Source organism: Orycteropus afer, unplaced genomic scaffold (assembly GCF_000298275.1).
Source record: "Orycteropus afer afer isolate SDZICR_OR568_19922 unplaced genomic scaffold, OryAfe1.0 scaffold00074, whole genome shotgun sequence".
NCBI classification, from domain to species: Eukaryota; Metazoa; Chordata; class Mammalia; order Tubulidentata; family Orycteropodidae; genus Orycteropus; species Orycteropus afer.
The window spans coordinates 5,305,654-5,324,399 of record NW_006921661.1 but is presented as its reverse complement, the minus strand read 5'-3'; the positions used below and the strand labels follow the sequence as shown (position 1 = coordinate 5,324,399).

The following is an 18,746-nucleotide window of genomic DNA, read 5'->3' as shown; positions in this document are numbered from 1 at the left end:
CTCAGCACTTGAAACAGTTCCTTTGCAGTTGACTTTCCCAATGCTACACGTCGTCTAATGTCCTGACTGCTGCTTCTGTTGGCATCGATTGTAGAACCAAGCAATGTGAATTCTTTGACAACCTCAATCTTCTCTCCATTTATTGTGATGCAATATGAAAGAGTTTGTGTAAAATTGATGTTATTTCTTCCTTAAATATTTGATAGAATTCCCCAGTGTAACTGTTTATACCTGGATTTTTTAAAATTATTGTTATAATTTTTGTGGGAGATTTTCAATTAGTCATTAAAAAATTAAATATCAGGCTATTGCTAAGGAGCTCTGGTGGCATGATGCCTAAGGTGTTTGACTGCTAACCAGAAGGTTGACAGTTCAAACCCACAAGCCACTCTGCGGAAGGAAGACTGGGCAATCTACTTCTATAAAGATATGTTGTTGTTGTTGTTGTGTGCTGTCGAGTCAGCCCTGACTCATAGAGACCCCTCCTTGGGTTTCCAAGGCAGTATCACCACGGAAGTAGATTGCCCCATCTTCCTTCCGAGGAGTGGCTGTTGGGTTTGAACTGCCAGCCTTCTGGTTAGCAGTCAAGTGCCTTAGGCACTAAGCTACCAGAGCTCCTTTCCATAAAGATATACCACCTTGGAAACCCAAAGGGGGTCATTGTGAGTCAGAATTAACTTGATGGCAGTGAGTTTGGTTTTTTTGGTTTGAGGCTTTTCATATGGAATTGCCGAATGCCCACTGAGATGTTTCAGCAAATGGATGCAGCGCTGGAGACGCTCACTCTGCTGTGCCAAGAAATGTGGAAGATGCTACCTGGCCAGCTGACTTGACGAGATTCATATTTGTAATCATTCCAAAGAAAGGTGATTCAACCGAATGCAGAAATTATCGAACAATATCTTTAATATCACACATAAGTAAAATTTTGCTGAGGATAATTCAAAAACAGTTGCAGCAGTGTATCGACAGAGAACTGCCAGAAATTCAAGCCAAATTCAGAAGAGGTCATGGAGTGAGGGATATCATTGCTGAGGTCAGCTAGATCTTGACTGAAAGCAAAGAAAGATGTTTACCTGTGTTTTATAGACAATGCAAAGACATTCGACTGTGTGGATCATAACAATTATGGATAATGTCACAAAGAATGAGAACTCAAGAAATCCTGTGGTCTTCCTTATTCATTATCCAGCTCTCATATGCATATGAAGCTAATGAAAATATCATGGCTTGGGTTAGCCATTAATTCCACTTAATTGTGCTCATGTGGAACCTGTATGTAGACTAAGAGGCAGTTGTTTAAAGATAATAAGGGGGTAGGTACTACATGGTTTAAAGTAAGGGAAAGGTGTGTGTCAGGGTTATATCCTTTCACCATACTTACTCTGTATGTTGTTGTTAAGTGCCATCGAGTCGTTTCCGACTCATAGCGACCCCATGCACAGCAGAACGAAACACTGCCCGATCCCGCGCCAGCCGCACAATCCCTGCTATGCTGCTCAGTCTGTATGCAGAACAAATAATATGATAAACTGAACTATATGAAAAAGAACATGGCATTAGGATTAGAGGAAGACTAATTAACAAACTGCAATATGACACAACCTTGCTTGCTGAATGTGAAGAAGACTTGAAGCACTTACTGATGAAGATCAAAGACTATAGCCTTCACTATGGATTATTACCTCAACATATGTTGTTGTTGTTGTTGTTATTTGCCGTTGAGTCGGCCCCGACTCATAGCGACCCCTCCTTGGGTTTCCGAGGCAGTATCACTACGGAAGTAGGATTGCCCAACCTTCCTTCCGAGGAGTGGCTGGTGGATTTGAACCGCCAGCCTTCTGGTTAGCAGTCAAGTGCCTTAGCCACTATGCTACCAGACCTCAACATATAGTAAACAAAAATCCTTGCAACTGGCCTAGAAGTAGCATCATGATAAATGGAAAAAATATTAAAGTTATAGAGGATTTCATTTTACTTGGATCCACAGTCAACACCTATGGAAGCAGCAGACAAGAAATCAAATGATGCATATATAGCATTGTATAAGTCTGCTGCAAAGACCCCTTTCAAGTGTTACTTAAAAAGCAAAGATGTCACTTTGAGGACTAAGGCATGCCTGACCCAAGCCATGGTATTTTCATTAGCTTCATATGCATATGAGAGCTGGATAATGAATAAGGAAGACCACAGGAGAATTGATTTGAACGATGGTGTTGGCAAAGAATATTGAATATACCATGGATTTCCAGAAGAATGAACAAATCTGTCTTGGAAGAAGTACAGCCAGAATGCTGCTTAGAAGCCAGGTTGTCAAGACTTTGTCTCATATACTTTGGATGTGTTATCAGGAGGAACCAGTCTGTGGAGAAGGACATCACACCTGGTAAAGTAGTGGGTCAGCAAAAAAGAAGATCTTCAATGAGAACAGTTTACATAGTGGCTGCAACAACGTGCCAAAGCATAGCGGTGATGCTGAGGATGCTCCAGGACTGCGCAGTGTTTTTTCTGTGATGAAGGGTCCGTATGAGTCGGGACTGACTCGATGGCAGCTAGCAGCAACAACTATGAGATATTTTTGTTTCATCTCCTTTCAGTGTTGACAAGTTGTATTTTCTTTTTTTTAAAAAAAATTTTCTAATTCATCGAAATTGTTATATGTTATCATCATATATTGGCCAGGGCTTCAAACTGGTTTAAACCAGCGTAGTCACGACTGATGCAGTAAAATTGGAACAGACCCAAAATTTTAAAGTATGGGTGTACTGGAATGATAATAGGAATGGAAAAATGACAGTTAAGCCCTGGAATGGCACATTCGGATGAGGTGTTGTGAGCCTCTTCAAGAGCCCGATCCAGGAGATTGGATTATTGTCAGGACTGTAGAGAGCACCACACATTCAGAGCAGCGGGGGCCTGCTCCATCTTTCAGCCTGGCACAGCTATTTCTGTTTCTGTTCCTTAAGAGATTGGTTGCTATGTGACACACATGCTGCTCTGTTTTCTAAGAGGAAAATTAAATTCCTAGCAGAGTGCTGACCCATAATTTTTCCTGTTTTCATTTTTCTGCTATACCCACATTTCACAAATTTGGGTCTGTTCCAATTTTACTTCGTTGGCCTTGACTGAACTGAGAAGAACTGGTTCAAAGCCCTGATGTTAGCATAAAATTGTTCATAATATTCTTTTATTGTTTGTAGACATAACTTTAAAAAAATGCTTATAGAGTGTTTACTGTATACCTTTCACTTTATAAATATTAACTCCTTAATTCCCATTAAAAAAACTTGTAGATACTGTTATCATCTCATATGAAGAAACTAAGGTTAAACAAAGAGCTTGGGTGCCTTGCTCAAGATTACAGAGCTGTTGTATGGAGAGGCTAAATTTGAACCAAGCTGGTCTGGCTCCAGAATCTTTGTTCTTAAGCACTATTTATTCTTTCTTTCTCAAATGACAGAGATACAGTTCTATTCTTTTAATGAAATTGTACTGTGTTTTCTCTAGAAACTATTGTTTTTCCCATCACTTTTGTACCATTGTAGAAATATTTGTTTCTGGTATTCCTAATTAGAACTTGGGGTGCATCCCCCACCCTTTCCCTTAAAGGCATTGGATATGCTGGCCAGGCATAGTTGAAATATTAGTGGTAATACTCTTTTTCAACCACATGATACATTAAAAAGACTTCCCTGGGAAGTTCACCACTATTTATAATATAAAACATTGTTTCTGTGGGAAAATGCTAGAAGAAATTTATTGAAACTTAGTTGCCTAACTAAAATACTTCAGTTGTATGGAAACTGTGGTAAACTTTTAAAGTCTAACCATTTAATTTACTGAGGTGTTGATAAACCATTAAAAAAAAAAAAGGTTAAAAATTGTGATTAATTTCTGCATAGATTTTCTTTTGTTTAGCTTCAATTAATTTGTTGATGATTATCTTTCAGGGTTATTCAAACGTTCAGAAGAATCTTCTTCAGGTGGATCAGAACTGTGTTCGCAATTCCTACGATGTCTTCTCTTTGCTACGGTAAGAGACCTCCCTTGGTTTTTCTAAAGAATCTTCCTCATCTGAGTTTGTGACATTTTAGTGTGAGGAAATGTATGGGAGCTTTAGAAGCTGTTATTCAGGCTTAGCATTTTTTAGTGAGAGCTTCATAAATTTTGTAGCTATGGTGATTTAAGTTATCTCTTTCATAAAGCTTTTGGAAAGCCATTTCCTTTCTCTGGACAGTGGGAGAGAGAGTGATTGGAAGCCAGTGATGTTCAAATGGCCATGAGCTGTTTTCAATCTTTTGCAGTGTAAAGGGCGGCAATCAGTGCTGCAAAATTTAGACTTTCAAAGCCTAAAAATTACCACTTCGCTAGAAAAGCCCTCCAACAGCCCTAAACGCAGCTTATAGTTTTGACCTGCTGTTCATCTTAAAGGAATCACTTTTGGCAAGTTGAAGGAGTTTTGTATGAATCTCAATGCTCAGAGGCTTAAAAGTCTCTGCTCTGTATTTTCATAATGTCTGGCCTTAATTTGGAAACACTTTAAAATTAGTTTTAATTTTAAAGGAGATACATCATCAAGGACATTCTCCCAGGAGGCAGGCTACCAAAATAAATGCAGTTCACAATAAAGTTAACAGTGACACCCATCCTGTGTTCACCCCAGACAGATAGATTATTCATTGAAATTTGATTTTGGCCAAATTTTCTAATGTTTGCATAACACATCATAAATTTTGGACCATTAGACATCTTAGACATCCTCTATATATCTACTAGAAGAGGAGTCCAGAAGCATGATTGGAGAAATGGTTATTTTATAAACATTATATAATGGCCTTTTCCTTTGCAAAACTTGTATCTTATTACTCATGGTGGTATAAGGTTTGGTTACATGGGCTGTGTAAATTGCTTTTAACAGACAATGATTTTGACTAAAGAAACCATATACATTTGCTGACTTTTGATTCTTATCTGAGAGGTGCTTTCACCCTGGCTTCTTTGAATATGTGACAGAAGGGACAGGATTTTGTAGTTAGATGGTGGAGATAGCGTGTGGGAGGTGTCACATGTAACTCATATTTTTGAAGATGAGGCAATCTACTTCCGTAGTGATACTACCTCGGAAACCCAAAGAGGGGTTGCTATGTGTCGGGTCTGACTCGATGGCTCACAACAACAACAACAACAACAACAACAACCCAGAATATATAATTTAGGTTTCTGATCCTGTTCGGGTTGGGACACATTTAATTTTAAGTATCCAAGAAGGTAATGTCCAGAAATAGTTTGAAATGTGAGGAAGCCTCTGTTTCCCTCTCAGTGAACTGAAGGTATAAATTTAATTATTTTGAAGATGTTTTTCAGATCTGAGATTGTGTGATTTTATGAGAGAAATGAGTAGAATTAAAAGAAAAAAGAGTGAAAAGTCAGGGAGAAGGGGAGGATTTGGGACAGATTAGCATCATAGAAGATAAAAGAAGAAAGAGGTTCTAGGGGTGTCCAAAGTGCTGATGTTACAGGGAAACAGGAACTGAGGGGACACTGTTGGATTTTGGGAAGAAACATGGTGCCAGAGAGAATGCTTTAATTAATTTGGTCCTGACTTTAATTATCCCTGATTGTGCTAATTCATTGCATCTCTCTGATTCTTCCTAGAAGGTAGAAGCAGTAATTTTATAAATATGTACAATTTATAAAGCATTTTCATATCTCACTCTCAGATGCTTTTTGTGTTGACAGATTAAGGATTATGGCTTTTGCTTTAAATGTAGAAGCTAAAGCCAAGAGGCTTTAAATGATTTATCTATTTTGGGGCATCTAGCAAGAGCTATAGGGGGGGCTGAACTAAAGTTTTCTGACAAGTACATTTGGCAGGTCCTTTTTAGTCTCACCTTCCTTGACTGGTGGCTATAATGAGCACGTGTCATAATGGCTTAGAAACTTTTCTGAAAAGCATTGAGCCCTCCCTAAGTGCAAAATCACCATGTTAACTTGGTAGTTGCTCAGTTATTTAACATTGATCTTGCAGTGATTTGGCTCTGAGAGTTCGTTTCTAGCATACCTTCCAGATTCCTCAGGCCATGACACCAATTCGGATTGTCTTGTTAATAGTGATATCCTCAATACCACTGTATAATTCATTTATAACTGGAAATAGAGAGTCACTTTTTCTGAACCAAATAAAATCTCTGTTTATCAACTAAATTAACTGAACCCAGGAAGTTATCTGTGCAACTGGAAACTTTAAATTATCTTTGTCAAAGTTAATAAGTAAAATAGAATTTTCTGTGATAGTTCTCTCAGGCATTAATAAAGATTAACCATTGTCTGTTACATTAAAGCTGTTTTCTGTTTTGTGTCTGTTATTATACTTAATATTTGTTCACTTTTGCCTGTGGTTTACATTTAATATTTCCTATCAGTTTGAGGGGAGCTCTGGTGGCATAGTGGATAAAGTACTTGACTGCTAACCAGAAGGTCAGTAGTTCAAGCCCACCAGCTGCTCCACGGAAGGAAGACGGGGCGATCTACTTCTGTAAAGATTTACAGCCTTGCTATGAGTTAGAAATGACTTGATGGCAGTGAGTTTGGGGTTTTTTTTTTTTTTGGTTTTTATCAATTTGTGGGTTGTTGAGAAAAGAGCTTGTTTTACTTAACTTTGAATCACTTGTAGTGTCCAGCAGGGTGAATTGGACTGTTAGGTGTTCAGCAAATGTTTACTAAATTGAATTGAAATAAATAAAATCTCTAATTAGAGTTAGGCTTAAAACCCAGGTCTCAAAATTCTGTTTTTGAGACTGTATTTTTAGTTAATAATTTTGTACTGCTGTGCTACTGGTAGATGTTTATTCTCTCCATTTTTTAAAGTGTGAAAATATTACAGGAAAAATAAATCTTGACTGAGGCAGGGACTATGGAGCCCTGATGACCAGGGCACAAACCTGTTTCATATGGATGTATTGTAACATTTTACAAGAAAACAGTGACCTGAGGTTTTATTTATAACATTGGCCACAAGTTAAAAATTTAGGTTAATTTTAGTCCAAATATTAGCAGCTTTTCCAATTTGTATTTAGTATGTGTGATGGTAATCAAATTTTTGCTTTTTAATGTTTGGAAATCCCTGAATTAAGAGTTAGTTTTCATACAAGCAGACATTTATTTGTTTGTTTTTAACTTTTTATTGTGATTTGGGTGAAAGTTTGCAGAGCAAATTGGTTTTCTATTCAACAATTTATACACATTTTGTTTCATAATATTGATTGAAATCTCCACAATGTATATGTAGACATTTAATTAGAAACTATGTTAATCATTTTTACATTGGCTGTTTTAGGATGTTCACCACAAGGTGTCAATGTTGCTCTTTAACTGACATTTGAAATTTTATTCATTTTATAATTTGAAATGAGAAAACTAGCAGACTTCAATGGAGTATATTCCAGTGTCATAAATTATAAACCCACCAACCCACTGCCATCGAGTCTTTTCTGACTCGTAGTGACCCTTTAGGATGAAGTAGAACTGTCCCATAGGGTTTCCAAGGCTGTAAATCTTATGGAAGCAGACTGCTTCGTGGGTTTGAACCACCAACCTTTTGGTTAACCACTGAATACCTTAACTATTGTACCACCAGAGCTCCTTTCCAATTATAAGTAAGCATTTACTTTTAGAAGTTATCTTTTTTGTCTTACTCTTATTCCTTCTAGGCTAAGGAGTTTGTTAATTTAGGCTTATTAGGTAGCGCTCCTTTGAGTTCTGTTGATTTTTGGATTTTTACCTTTTTGGTGATAGGAGGTTATTGAAAGATTATTAAGAAAGGAGGAATGACATGGTCAGGGTTACAATTTAGAATGCTAATCATGGTGAAGTGTGGAATCGACTTGACAGAATGAGACTGGAAGCAAAGAGATATTTCTAATCTCACCTGTTTTTGCAGATTGAAGTTTGTTTTTCGTGTTTGAAAGCTCAATTTATTTTTCCTTTCATGTTTCCACAAAGAAATAGCTGTATTGTAGTGAGATGAATGAGAATAATTCCTGTTTTTTCCAGTATAATTTTTATAGTTTTTTTTAACTTCTTTGGAATCTCCTGCTTTTGTCAGTTAAGTGGAAATACGGTGGAGCATTCTAGGGCTTTGGACCTCCAGCTAGCTTCTAATCCTAAAACTTCCATAATCAGGTAGACTGGATGCAAGACTTTGGGCAAATCACTTAACTCTTACATACTTCAACCTATTTTTGTAAAATGGGGATGATATTTATCATACAGGAATATTATGAGAATCAAATAATGTCAAATACTTGAAAAGTCCCAGGACAATTACTGGTATATAAAAACCAAAAACCAAACTCATTGCTGTCAGGTCGAATCCGACTCATAGTGACCCCTCCTTGAGTTTCCGAGATGGTATCTCTATGGAAGTAGATTGCCCAGTCTTCCTTAGGCACCAACGCCACTAGATGTTAGTTTTCTTCTGCCCCTTTACTTTTTCCATCTTGGAATTAGCTTTCTCTTCAGTCAATGTTCCTTTTTCATATTACCAATACTAAATTTTCTAATTAGCTAAATATTTTTAAATTTCAGCATAATTTCCCCTTCTTGCCATTCTGTTGTCTGCCACCTCTGCTTTCAGAGTTACTTTTAGTCCTGATGTTTATAATAAAAGATATTTAACATGTGTATGTCTCTTTTGGGAGCTCTGGTAGTGTAGTGGCTAAGGCACTTGACTGCTAACCAGAAGGCTGGCGGTTCAAACCCACCAGCCACTCCCTGGAAGGAAGATGGGGCAATCTACTTCTGTAGTGATACTGCCCTGGAAACCCAAGGAGGGGTCGCTATGGGTCGGGTCTGACTCAACGGCACATAACAACGATGTCTCTTTTGGGAGTTCTGGTGGCATAGTGCCTAAGACATTTGACTGCTAACAAGAAGGCTGACGGTTCAAATCCACCAGCTACTTCTTGGAAGGAAGATTGAGAAATCCACTTCCATAGTGATACCGCCTCAGAAACCCAAGGGGAGAGGTCACTATGAGTTGAATTGACACGACAGCTGTGAGTTTGGTTTTGGTTTTATGTCTCTTTTCTCTAGTGACATTGAAAGCTTCTTGAAGGAAGGATTATTTCATATGGTTTTCTTCTTTCTTTCTGTGTTAGCAGCAATTCTCAGTTAATGTTGGAGTTCCTTTGGGTTTTGTCTTAGGGTTCTTCTGCATTCCTCTTTGTTACTGAGTCTTCTTTCCCATTACCAAAGCTTCAAATGATACGTCTCCATGTTAATAATTCCCAAATCTAAATCTCTAGTTCCTGCCTCTCTTTTGGATTTCATATCTGTGTTTTGTAATGACCGTTGGACATTCATGCCTTCATGTCGTATGGGAGCCTCAACACTAGCATGTCCAGAGCTGCACTCATTGGCTTAATTCTCATCTTTCTTCCTCCCTCCCTGTTTGGCTAATGGTATCCTCATCATCCTAGTCATCCAAACTAATAATCTTAGTCATTTTTGATGTTCAGCATGTTTTCGTGTGCTTATTGGCCATTTATGTATCTCCTTTGGAGAAATGTCTGTTTAGATCCTTTCTCCATTTCTTAATTAGGTGGTTTGTCTTTTTATTATTGAGTTGTAAGCATTCTTTATATATCAAAGATACTAGACTCTTATCAGATATATAATTTGCAAATATTTTCTTTCACCTGTTTCACTTTTTTGATAATGTCCTTTGCATAAAAGTTTTTCATTTTGATTTCATTCAACTTGTCTATTTTTTCTTTCGTTGTGCTTTTCTTATCATATCTAAGAATTTATTGTGAAAAACAGTCTTAAAGTTTTATCCTTATGCTTCTTCTAACAGTTTATAGTGTTGGTTATGATATTTAGGTCATAGATACATTTTGAGTTGATCTTCACATATGGGTCCAACTTTATTCTTTTGCATCCAGTTTTTCCAGCACTGTTTATTAAACAAACTATTCTTTCTGCATTGAATACACTTGGCACCCTTATTAAAAATCAGCTGGCCATAGATGTTACGGGTTTATTTTTGAACTCTCAATTCTCTTCCATTGGTTTATGTGTCTGTCCTTATACAGTGTGATAAAAAAATGTCACATTGTTTTAATTACTGTACCTTTATGGTGTTGTTGTGAGTTGAAAACAACTTGATAGCACCTAGTAACAATGGCTTTATAGTAAGGGAAAAATACAAAGGAACAAATAGTTTGAATTTGATTATTAACCTAAAGATTGGTAGTTTGAACTTACTCAGTGGCAAAACAGAAGAAAGGCCTAGAAATCTGCTACAGTAAAGATTGCGGCCAAGAAAACTCTATTGAGCAGTTCTGCTCTGTAACACACGGGATCGTCATGTGTTTTGTAAGCTGGACAATGAATAAGGAAGACTGAAGAAGAATTAATGCATTTGAATTAGGGTGTGGGTAAAGAATATTGAATATACAATAGGCAGCCAGAAGAATAAACAAATCTCTTGGAAGAAGTACAGTCAGAATTCTCCTTGGAAGGGAGAATGCAAGACTTCGTCTCATATACTTTGGACATGTTATCAGGAAGGACCAGTCCCTGGCGATGAACATCATGCTTGGCAGAGAGTCAATGAAAAAGAGGAGAGCACTCAATGAGATGAGTTGACATAGTGGCTGTAACCATGGGCTCAAGTATGGCAATGATTGTGAGGGTAGTACAGAGTCATAATGAGTTGAAATAGACTTAATGACACCTAACACAACATACATAGTGTTTTTCTAATTGAGTAGCTTGCCTTTTTCTCATAAATGTTTACAGTCCTTAGTATTTTTCTCAAATCTGTCAGTTACATCTTGGCTTTGTTTATGATACCTCTTGTACAAAAAATTTTAGTTTTTGTATACTTCCAGTTTTTCTTTTATGTGTTTTGGACTTTCTGTCTTGGTTTATGAGGCCTCCCCTGTGCCTTGATGGCACAGATATTTTCTAAACTTTATTTTAAGATTTTTTTTTTTAACTTTTAAAATTAAATCTTTAATACAATCGGCTATTTATTCGTAGTACCTGACGGTAGTGTGTTTGGTTGGATTTTGGTATATTATGTAAATATTTCATATTTGTGAGCTAGAAATGAATTTTCTCCACAGCTCAGTACCCAGTTGTGCAAGCATCTCCCTTTCTCCACTGAATTTAAATACTACTTTTGTCGTGTATTGAAACTTCATATGTACTAGAATCTATTTCAGGATGCTCTGTTTTGTTCTTCTGATCTTTTTGTCTGTTCCATTGCCAATTTCATATTGATTTAAGTACAGTGGTTTTTTGGTATGTTCTAATATGAGTCGGGGCCGACTCGACGGCACATAACAACAACAACAACAACAATATTAAGTAAGTCAAGTCTCCTCTTGCTACTCTTCTATTTAATACTATTTTTTGGCTATTCTCAGAACTTTATTCTTCCATATGAACTTTAAGGTTATTTTTATCTTATTTTAAAAAGTAAATCTTATTAGAATTCTAGTGGCAATTTTGTAATAATAGAATTTTTATATTAATTTTGAGTGAATTGCCATTTTAATGATATTACTATTTTCATCTGAAAACATGGTATATCTTTACATTTGTTCATATTTTATTATTTCAATAAGATTTTATAGTTTTCTTCATAATGGTCATGTGCCTTTCTATTAAATTTATCTTTAAGTATTATGTTATAGTTTTTACACTGTTTTGTATAAAGTATGTTTTTTATTTCCATTTCTGGTTCTTGTTACTATTATAGGGAAAAGCTATAATTTTAAGACAACCTTATATTCAGTGACTATACCCTATTATTGTATTTTTCTAGTTGTTTTTTTCTAGTTGTATACATATTATTATCACTAAAAAGGATAGGTTTCTCTTTCCTTTTCTAATGTTTATACTGATTTTCTAGTTGTATTGCATTTGCTAAACCTTTTAGAACTTTCAAATATTGTTGAAAAATAATGGGCATAGTGGGCATCCTAGTCCAATTCCTTATTTCAATTGAAAATGTTTTGATATTTTGCTGTTCAGAATATTTCCTGCTTATTTTTTTTAAGATATTTTAAAGAACTCTTCCTATTTATTTAATATTTTAATTAGAAATAGGTGCTGAATTTTGTGAGAATGCTTCTCTACATTCATTAACATATTTTTCTTTCATTTGTATTTATATATAAAGTATGTTGACTTTCTGATTTTGTAGTATTGATTCTTCTGGTCATTTACTGGAATCTGTTTGTTGATGTTTTATTTAGAGGGCCTAACTTTGTATCTGAAAGTTGAGACTGATGCGTATAGTATTCTGTTGTAGTTGATTTCAGGGAGGGTGAGCAGTGAGGTAACTGTCTTTCCCAGGATCTTAACATTGAATTGGGAAGCTCTCTGCATTTTTCTATGATTCTGACTTATAAATTGATAATAATAGCATATCTGTCTTGGATTGTTGTGAGGATTAAATGGATTAATGGAAAGTGCTTTAATGTTTAGCTCTTCTATATCTTTGTTGAGTTTCTTTCCAGTTGCTCTATCTTTCAAAGAAAATGGTGTATTAAAGTCTCCCACTATGACTGTGGAGTCATCTATTTGGCTTTCCAACTCTTTTAAAGTCTGATTTATGTATTTTGGGGCTCTTTCATTGGGTCCATAGATATTTATTATGGTTATATCTTCATGTTCAATTGATCCTTTAATCATTATATAATGTCCTTCCTTGTCTCGTATGGTGGTTTTTGTCTTAAAGTCACTTTGATTAGAAATTAATATTGCCACTCATACTCTCTTGCAGTTGCCATTTGCTTGATACATCTTTTCCAACCTTTGATTTTTAGTCTATTTTTGTCTTTATCTCTAAGGTGTTTCTCTTGTAAGGCAGCATATTGATGGGATTTGTTTTCTTATCCAATCTGCAACTCACTCTCTCTCTTGAGTTAATCCATTAACATTAATGTTAATCTATTAACATTCAGTGTAATATTGATAAGTATGAATTGGTTGCTGTCATTTTGTTATGTGTTTTTTCATGGTGTCCCTGGTTTCTTTGTTCCATATTATTTTCTTCCCTGAGCTCATTATGTTTATGAATTGTGTTATTGTTTCCTTTGTTGCTGTTGTTTTAGTATTTGCTGAATGTTTGTGCTTGTCCTCTTTTTCATTGTGATATGAAGGTTTATCATTTTTCTTTGAGGTTACCCTATGATTTATAATTTTCTCCCTGAGTTTAGAAGAGTCCATTCTATCTTGCAACTCTCTTAACTTCCTCACCATTTAGAAGGTCTGTAACTAATACAGTATTTTCCCTCTTTTTTGTTTGTAGTTGTCCTCACTTGCCAATTGATGTCTCTGGTTCCCTGTTTACAATCTTCTAAGCTCATTTTGGGAGCTCTGGTAGCATAGTGGCTAAGGCACTTGACTGCTAACCAGAAGGCTGGCGGTTCAAACCCACCAGCCACTCCTCAGAAGGAAGATGGGGCAATCTACTTCCGTAGTGATACTGCCTCGGAAACCCAAGGAGGTGTCGCTATGAGTCGGGTCTGACTCGACGGCACATAACAACAACAACAACAAGCTCATTTTACTTTGGATATGTCCATAGCTGTAGTTTCTGGGTTGTGTCATCTTGCGTATCAATGGTCAGTTGTTATTTGCTATTTTTTGGTTCTGTGTTCAAAGGACTCCCTTTAGTATCTCTTGTAAGGTTGGTCTGGTTTTACAAAGTCTCTTAGTTTCTGCTTATCTGGAAATTTCCTAATTTCACCATCATATTCGAGGGACAATTTTGCCAGGTATATAATTCTTGGTTGAAAATTTTTCTCTTTCAGTGTTTTATATATATCATCCCCTGGCCTTCTAGCTTGCATGGTTTCTGCTGATAAATCAGAGCTTATTCTTACTGGCTGTCCTTTGTAAGTAACTTTTTGTTTTACCGTGCTGCTTTCAGATCTCTGTTAACTGTTTGTGAAGAGCAGCCAAGGGTGATTCAGGCTCTTCTTCATTTTTTTTTTTTTTTTAAAATCATTGGCCCGTTGATGGAAAGGAGGTGGTGGCTCTTGGTCAGTAAGTGAAGTTGAAGGAGGTGTGGATATAGTTGTGTCTTATGGGGACTGTTGCTGTCTCCCACTCAATTAGATAAAAATTACAACTGAATAACCATCAAAAAACTAAATGCCCACGGACAAAAAATACACCATGTAATCACACAGGAACAGTAACCAAAAAAAGGAAAAAGGGAAGAAGAAGAAGAAAAAAAAAAAAAAAACAAGAAAACCTGCAATATCTGGGTATAGGGCAATAAGAGAAAAAAATGTAGAGAAGGAGAATAATGAAAAAAAAAATGATAAAAATGCAAAAAGAAAAACAACGAACAGGGTTAACCATGAAAAAAAGAAGAAGAAGAAGAAAAAATTTGCAACCATGAAGAGGGAAAAGAAAAAGAGCTGAAAACTAGGACCTGGGAGGGGAAGAATAAGGAATAATAGTAAAAAGGACAAATGTATTAATAATAATAGTAGTTTTAAAACAGACAAAAACAAGCAAACTAAAAACCAGAAAAAAGAGAAAAAGAAAAAGAAAAAAATTGGGGGAGGGTAGGGCAGGACACCCAGGCTCTGCCTGAGCACACAGAGTAGGATGGAGTTCCTGCGGGTCCAGAAGGTGGGTGGGAGTGGGGGATGGCCACACCTCTGTTCACCAAGGGGTGTGGGGTATAAGAGTAACAAGGGGAATGTTACACCTTTTCAGTCATTCAGGTCCAGAGTGTCCTTGGGGTTACTGGCAAGCAGAACCTATTCTTAAGCCCCTGGAATCTAGGAGAGCACTGTCTCTTTAAATATCCAAAATGGTCAAGCTGCTTGTAAACATTCAGAATGGCTGCGCCCTCTGGACAGGCTAAAGTCCACAGCTCAGCCCACCTTTCTCTTCGGTGGTGCTGCGTGTGTTATTTTCCAGCCACCAGAGCAGTCCTCCATGCAGTTCTTGGCTAGCAGGGCTGATTTTTAGGTTAATTCTTAGGTCCTACCACCACTAGGCACTCCCCAAGCTGCCTGTGCTGTGCCATCAGGCTTGCTCAGGATCGCTGCCAGACCACAGCTCTGTATGTCTCCTTTTTTGGTATCTTCATGCAAATTCTTCTGCTAGTTGTGGTTTAGTCCACTATATCCTTCCCTTCAAGGCTCAGGGATCCAGGATTATCTTCTGTGTCTGTGTTAATTGGTTCCCCTTTTCTTTGTTGAAGAGGGTCTGTGCCGTCTTTCTCCCTATTCTGCCATCTCGCTGGAAGTCAATGGAAAGTGCTTTAATATAGTACCTGGACATAGCACTATATGTGTTAGCTATCACCATCATCATCTGAAACAGTTAAATTTTAATTTTGAGAATTTTCAGTTTTGTAAAGGTTTAGTAGAATTTTAGCTATTAAATTATGTAGTTCAGATGCCTTTTATAATGGCATATTTTATCATTCTAATGGTAGATCTTATCATTCCATTGTGTTTAGTACTATTGGTTCTATCCATTTTTTCTACTTCTCCTTGGTTTATTGTTGACGATTCATTTTTTGCTAAGAAATCATCTATTTTCCCTATAAATTTTCAAATCTATTGCTGAAACATTACATATAGTTTTGTATTTATCATTATTTAAATATTTAACTGCATTTTAAAAAATTAAGCTAGAATCCACTCTAGTATTTCAGATAAGAATATTGCCATATATGGACTTTTTTTTTTTTTTGGAAAGAATGCTTTGTTATTTTATAGTTGTTATACTTTTTTTTTCCCCTGTGTGAGCATAAAACAAAGCATTTGAGATACTTTTGGCCTTTAAAATCAAATGTTTCTCAGGAATGAGAATTGAGAACATAAGCTAGATAAGTCTATGGAGTCCATGTCTTTAGTTCACAATTTTGTCCCCAGCATATAACACCAACTTGTTCAGAAAATAATTGGTGATGTTCAGTAATTATTTGGTAAATAGGTGAATGAATAAAAGGGCAAAAGTCAAGGTGATTAGATAATAACTGGATAAAAAGTAGGTTTTTTGAAGATTTTTTTTTAAAATTGTGATTTAGGTGAAAGTTTACAGAGCAAATTCACTTTCCACACAGCAGTTCACATACACTTTTGTCTCATGATGTTGACTACAATTTACCATGATGCAACAGGCTCCCCTCCCACTTCCTTTTAGAAGCATTTTTAAAATGACAGATCTTTAATCACCTTTTGAAAGATAATTAGTATTAACATTAGATGTGTTCTGCCAAACATGTTTTGAATATGAAATGTCTGAATACTTAATTTTGGACAAAATGATTGCTAATGGAAGAGTCATGTGACGGCATGGCAAGGTAAATTAACTCCAGTTTATTAAATGAGTGGACCATTGGTAAAGATTTACTGGTAGACCTCATAGTCTTTGATCAGGACCTCTTGAAGGTTCTTCATGCTGCTCAACTTGTTTTCTCTAGTTTACCAAATGTTCAACAGGGAGCAGGAACATACTAAACAATGTTTAGAACTTCTGGCTTACAGCAATAGCCAGTTTTTTTCAAATGTTGTTGAAGTGGTGAAAGAAGACTGTAAAACCAGCTTAAATGGATAAAGAGCAACTTTTGAGGGCAGTTAAGTATGTGAGTAGTCTTTTGCCCAAGAGATGTTCGCTGTCCCTGCCTCTGTCCTTTGGTTCTGGCTTGTATTTGCAGCGTTACTTTACTAAGACTGTTTTGTTAAAGATGTCACTGCAAATTAAGACTTTACCATCACACCCCTCATAGCTGCCTTGTAACTTCTACATTCCCACTGGTGCCAGGCATGTACCAAGGCAGCTTTCCAAGGTTTAGTGATTTCACCCTCATGTCTCTGCCAATAAAAATAACAAGTTACCATTAAACACCTACCCCACCCATAACTTGATTTTTTTACATGCTGTTTTATTAAGAGAATTTATCAGAGATTATAGAATTAATACGTTATGCTTATCAGGAATAACCTTTATTCTAAAAGTGGGATGTTCCACCTTTGAAGAGAATCTAAGACTCAATGTGCATATCTTTTGAGAAGAGTGGACTTTAATATTTAATAACCTCTTTCCTATGGTTGATTCTTTGTGACTGAAACTACTCTATAATGAGAAGTGGGATTCTTTTTTTTAAGGCTTATATTCTGGAAGGACAGATTCAACAAGCAAGAGTTTTTACATTCATTAAGAAGTTAATAATAATTTCTGAATACTTTGTTGGTGTTCTAGGAATAAGTCAAAATCCTTTTTCTTTTTCTTTTCTATAACGGGCCCACGTGGGAGTAAAACCAAAACTAGACTCACTGCTGTTGAGTTGGATCTGACTCATAGTGACCCCAGTAGGGAAGGAAAATAATATTTGAGTATCTAAAATATGAAATGTACTTAAATGCTAAAAATTTAACATCTATGTTTTTGTAATATTCACAGTAACCATGCTACTATTATACTTGTGTTTTACTGGTAAGTAAATGCTTGGAAGAGACTTGGAAGAGTTGAGCACCTCAGTCCCTAGATACTCAGCAGTATCTAGGTCTTTCTGGTGGCAAAGGCCTTTCCATTATACTTTTCCATGTCATGTGGAAGAATGTCCCGTGACATTCCTTTTTCTCCATGTGACTGCCTAGGAGCACCTCTATTCTTTCCAATAAAATTTCTCTGGTGGTACACCCGAGCATGAGATGGGCCAGGCATTTCCCAAAGAGTCTTGTGCAAGTACAATGGAGGCTTCTGTAACAGACTTTATAGAGCCCTCCCATGTGTGGTTAACACACTCATCAGTGTGTATCTTCAAGGAAGAGTTGTTGACTAAAGCCTCTGGGTTTGCGTAGAGGAATGTTTCTGTGGCCGCATGGTTCCTTTTACTTTTCCTTCAGTATGGTAAATGTGAAGTGATTGGACACAATGATTTTTTCCGTAGTTGGCATTCTTCACTGTTCTTAGACTCCCTTTCATTTAAATTTTGACTCTGCAAGACAGGTACACAGGCCATAGAGGCAAAGTGGCTTTTCCACAGCAGCCCAGGTTTTTCTACCCCTGAGAGTCTTTGATTCTCCTGCCAGAGAAGAATATGAATCCTGGAGGAGAACTGGCCTTAAACAGTATATGGGGAGAACATTTAAACTCATGAAATTTATTTAGAGAGATTTAAATTAATAAAAACTTCAGCGTGATCCAAGAAAGTGACTCAGCAGCTTTAAAAAAGGATCCAAGCTTATCTTTTGTTGCATTAATTATAGTTCAGCTCAAGGGAGATAATAGTCTTCCTATTGTGTTAATAAACTTTGTGTTTATTAGATCATATTTGGCATATATGGTTTAATTTGAATTGTCATTCACTTTGATGAGAAAGGGCCAGGGGAGATGGCCAGGATGGTAAGTAGTTTCAAAACACCCATATGAAGACTAGCTGGGAATAGAGACTAACTAGTCTGGAGCCCTGGTGATGCAATAGATAAATGCTCGGCTCCTAGCCACAGAGTTCAGACCCATCCAGTGGCGCCATGGGAGAAAGGCCTGATGATCTGCTCCTGTAAAGATCATAGCCAAGAACACACCCTGGGGGCAGCTGCCATCTGTCACATGGGGTTGCTGTGAGTTGGAATTGACTTGACACTCAGCAGCAGCATTCTGGAGAAGAGAGGACTTTGGGGACATAGCTGCTGTCTTTAAATTAAATTAGTATTTAATCTGGCAAGCAGTTATTGGGTAATAATAGTAAA

At 36.6% G+C, this 18,746-nt stretch overlaps 1 protein-coding gene across 1 annotated transcript in view; it reads left to right on the top strand.

Annotated features, from left to right (window-relative positions):
* The window catches only part of UVRAG (UV radiation resistance associated), a 481,244-nt gene that overhangs the window by 140,303 nt on the left and 322,195 nt on the right, over positions 1-18,746 (top strand). Inside the window, exon 6 of the mRNA XM_007941031.2 lies at positions 3,951-4,033. Coding sequence (XP_007939222.2) covers positions 3,951-4,033 — 83 coding nt within the window. The remainder of the gene's footprint in view (positions 1-3,950; positions 4,034-18,746) is intronic.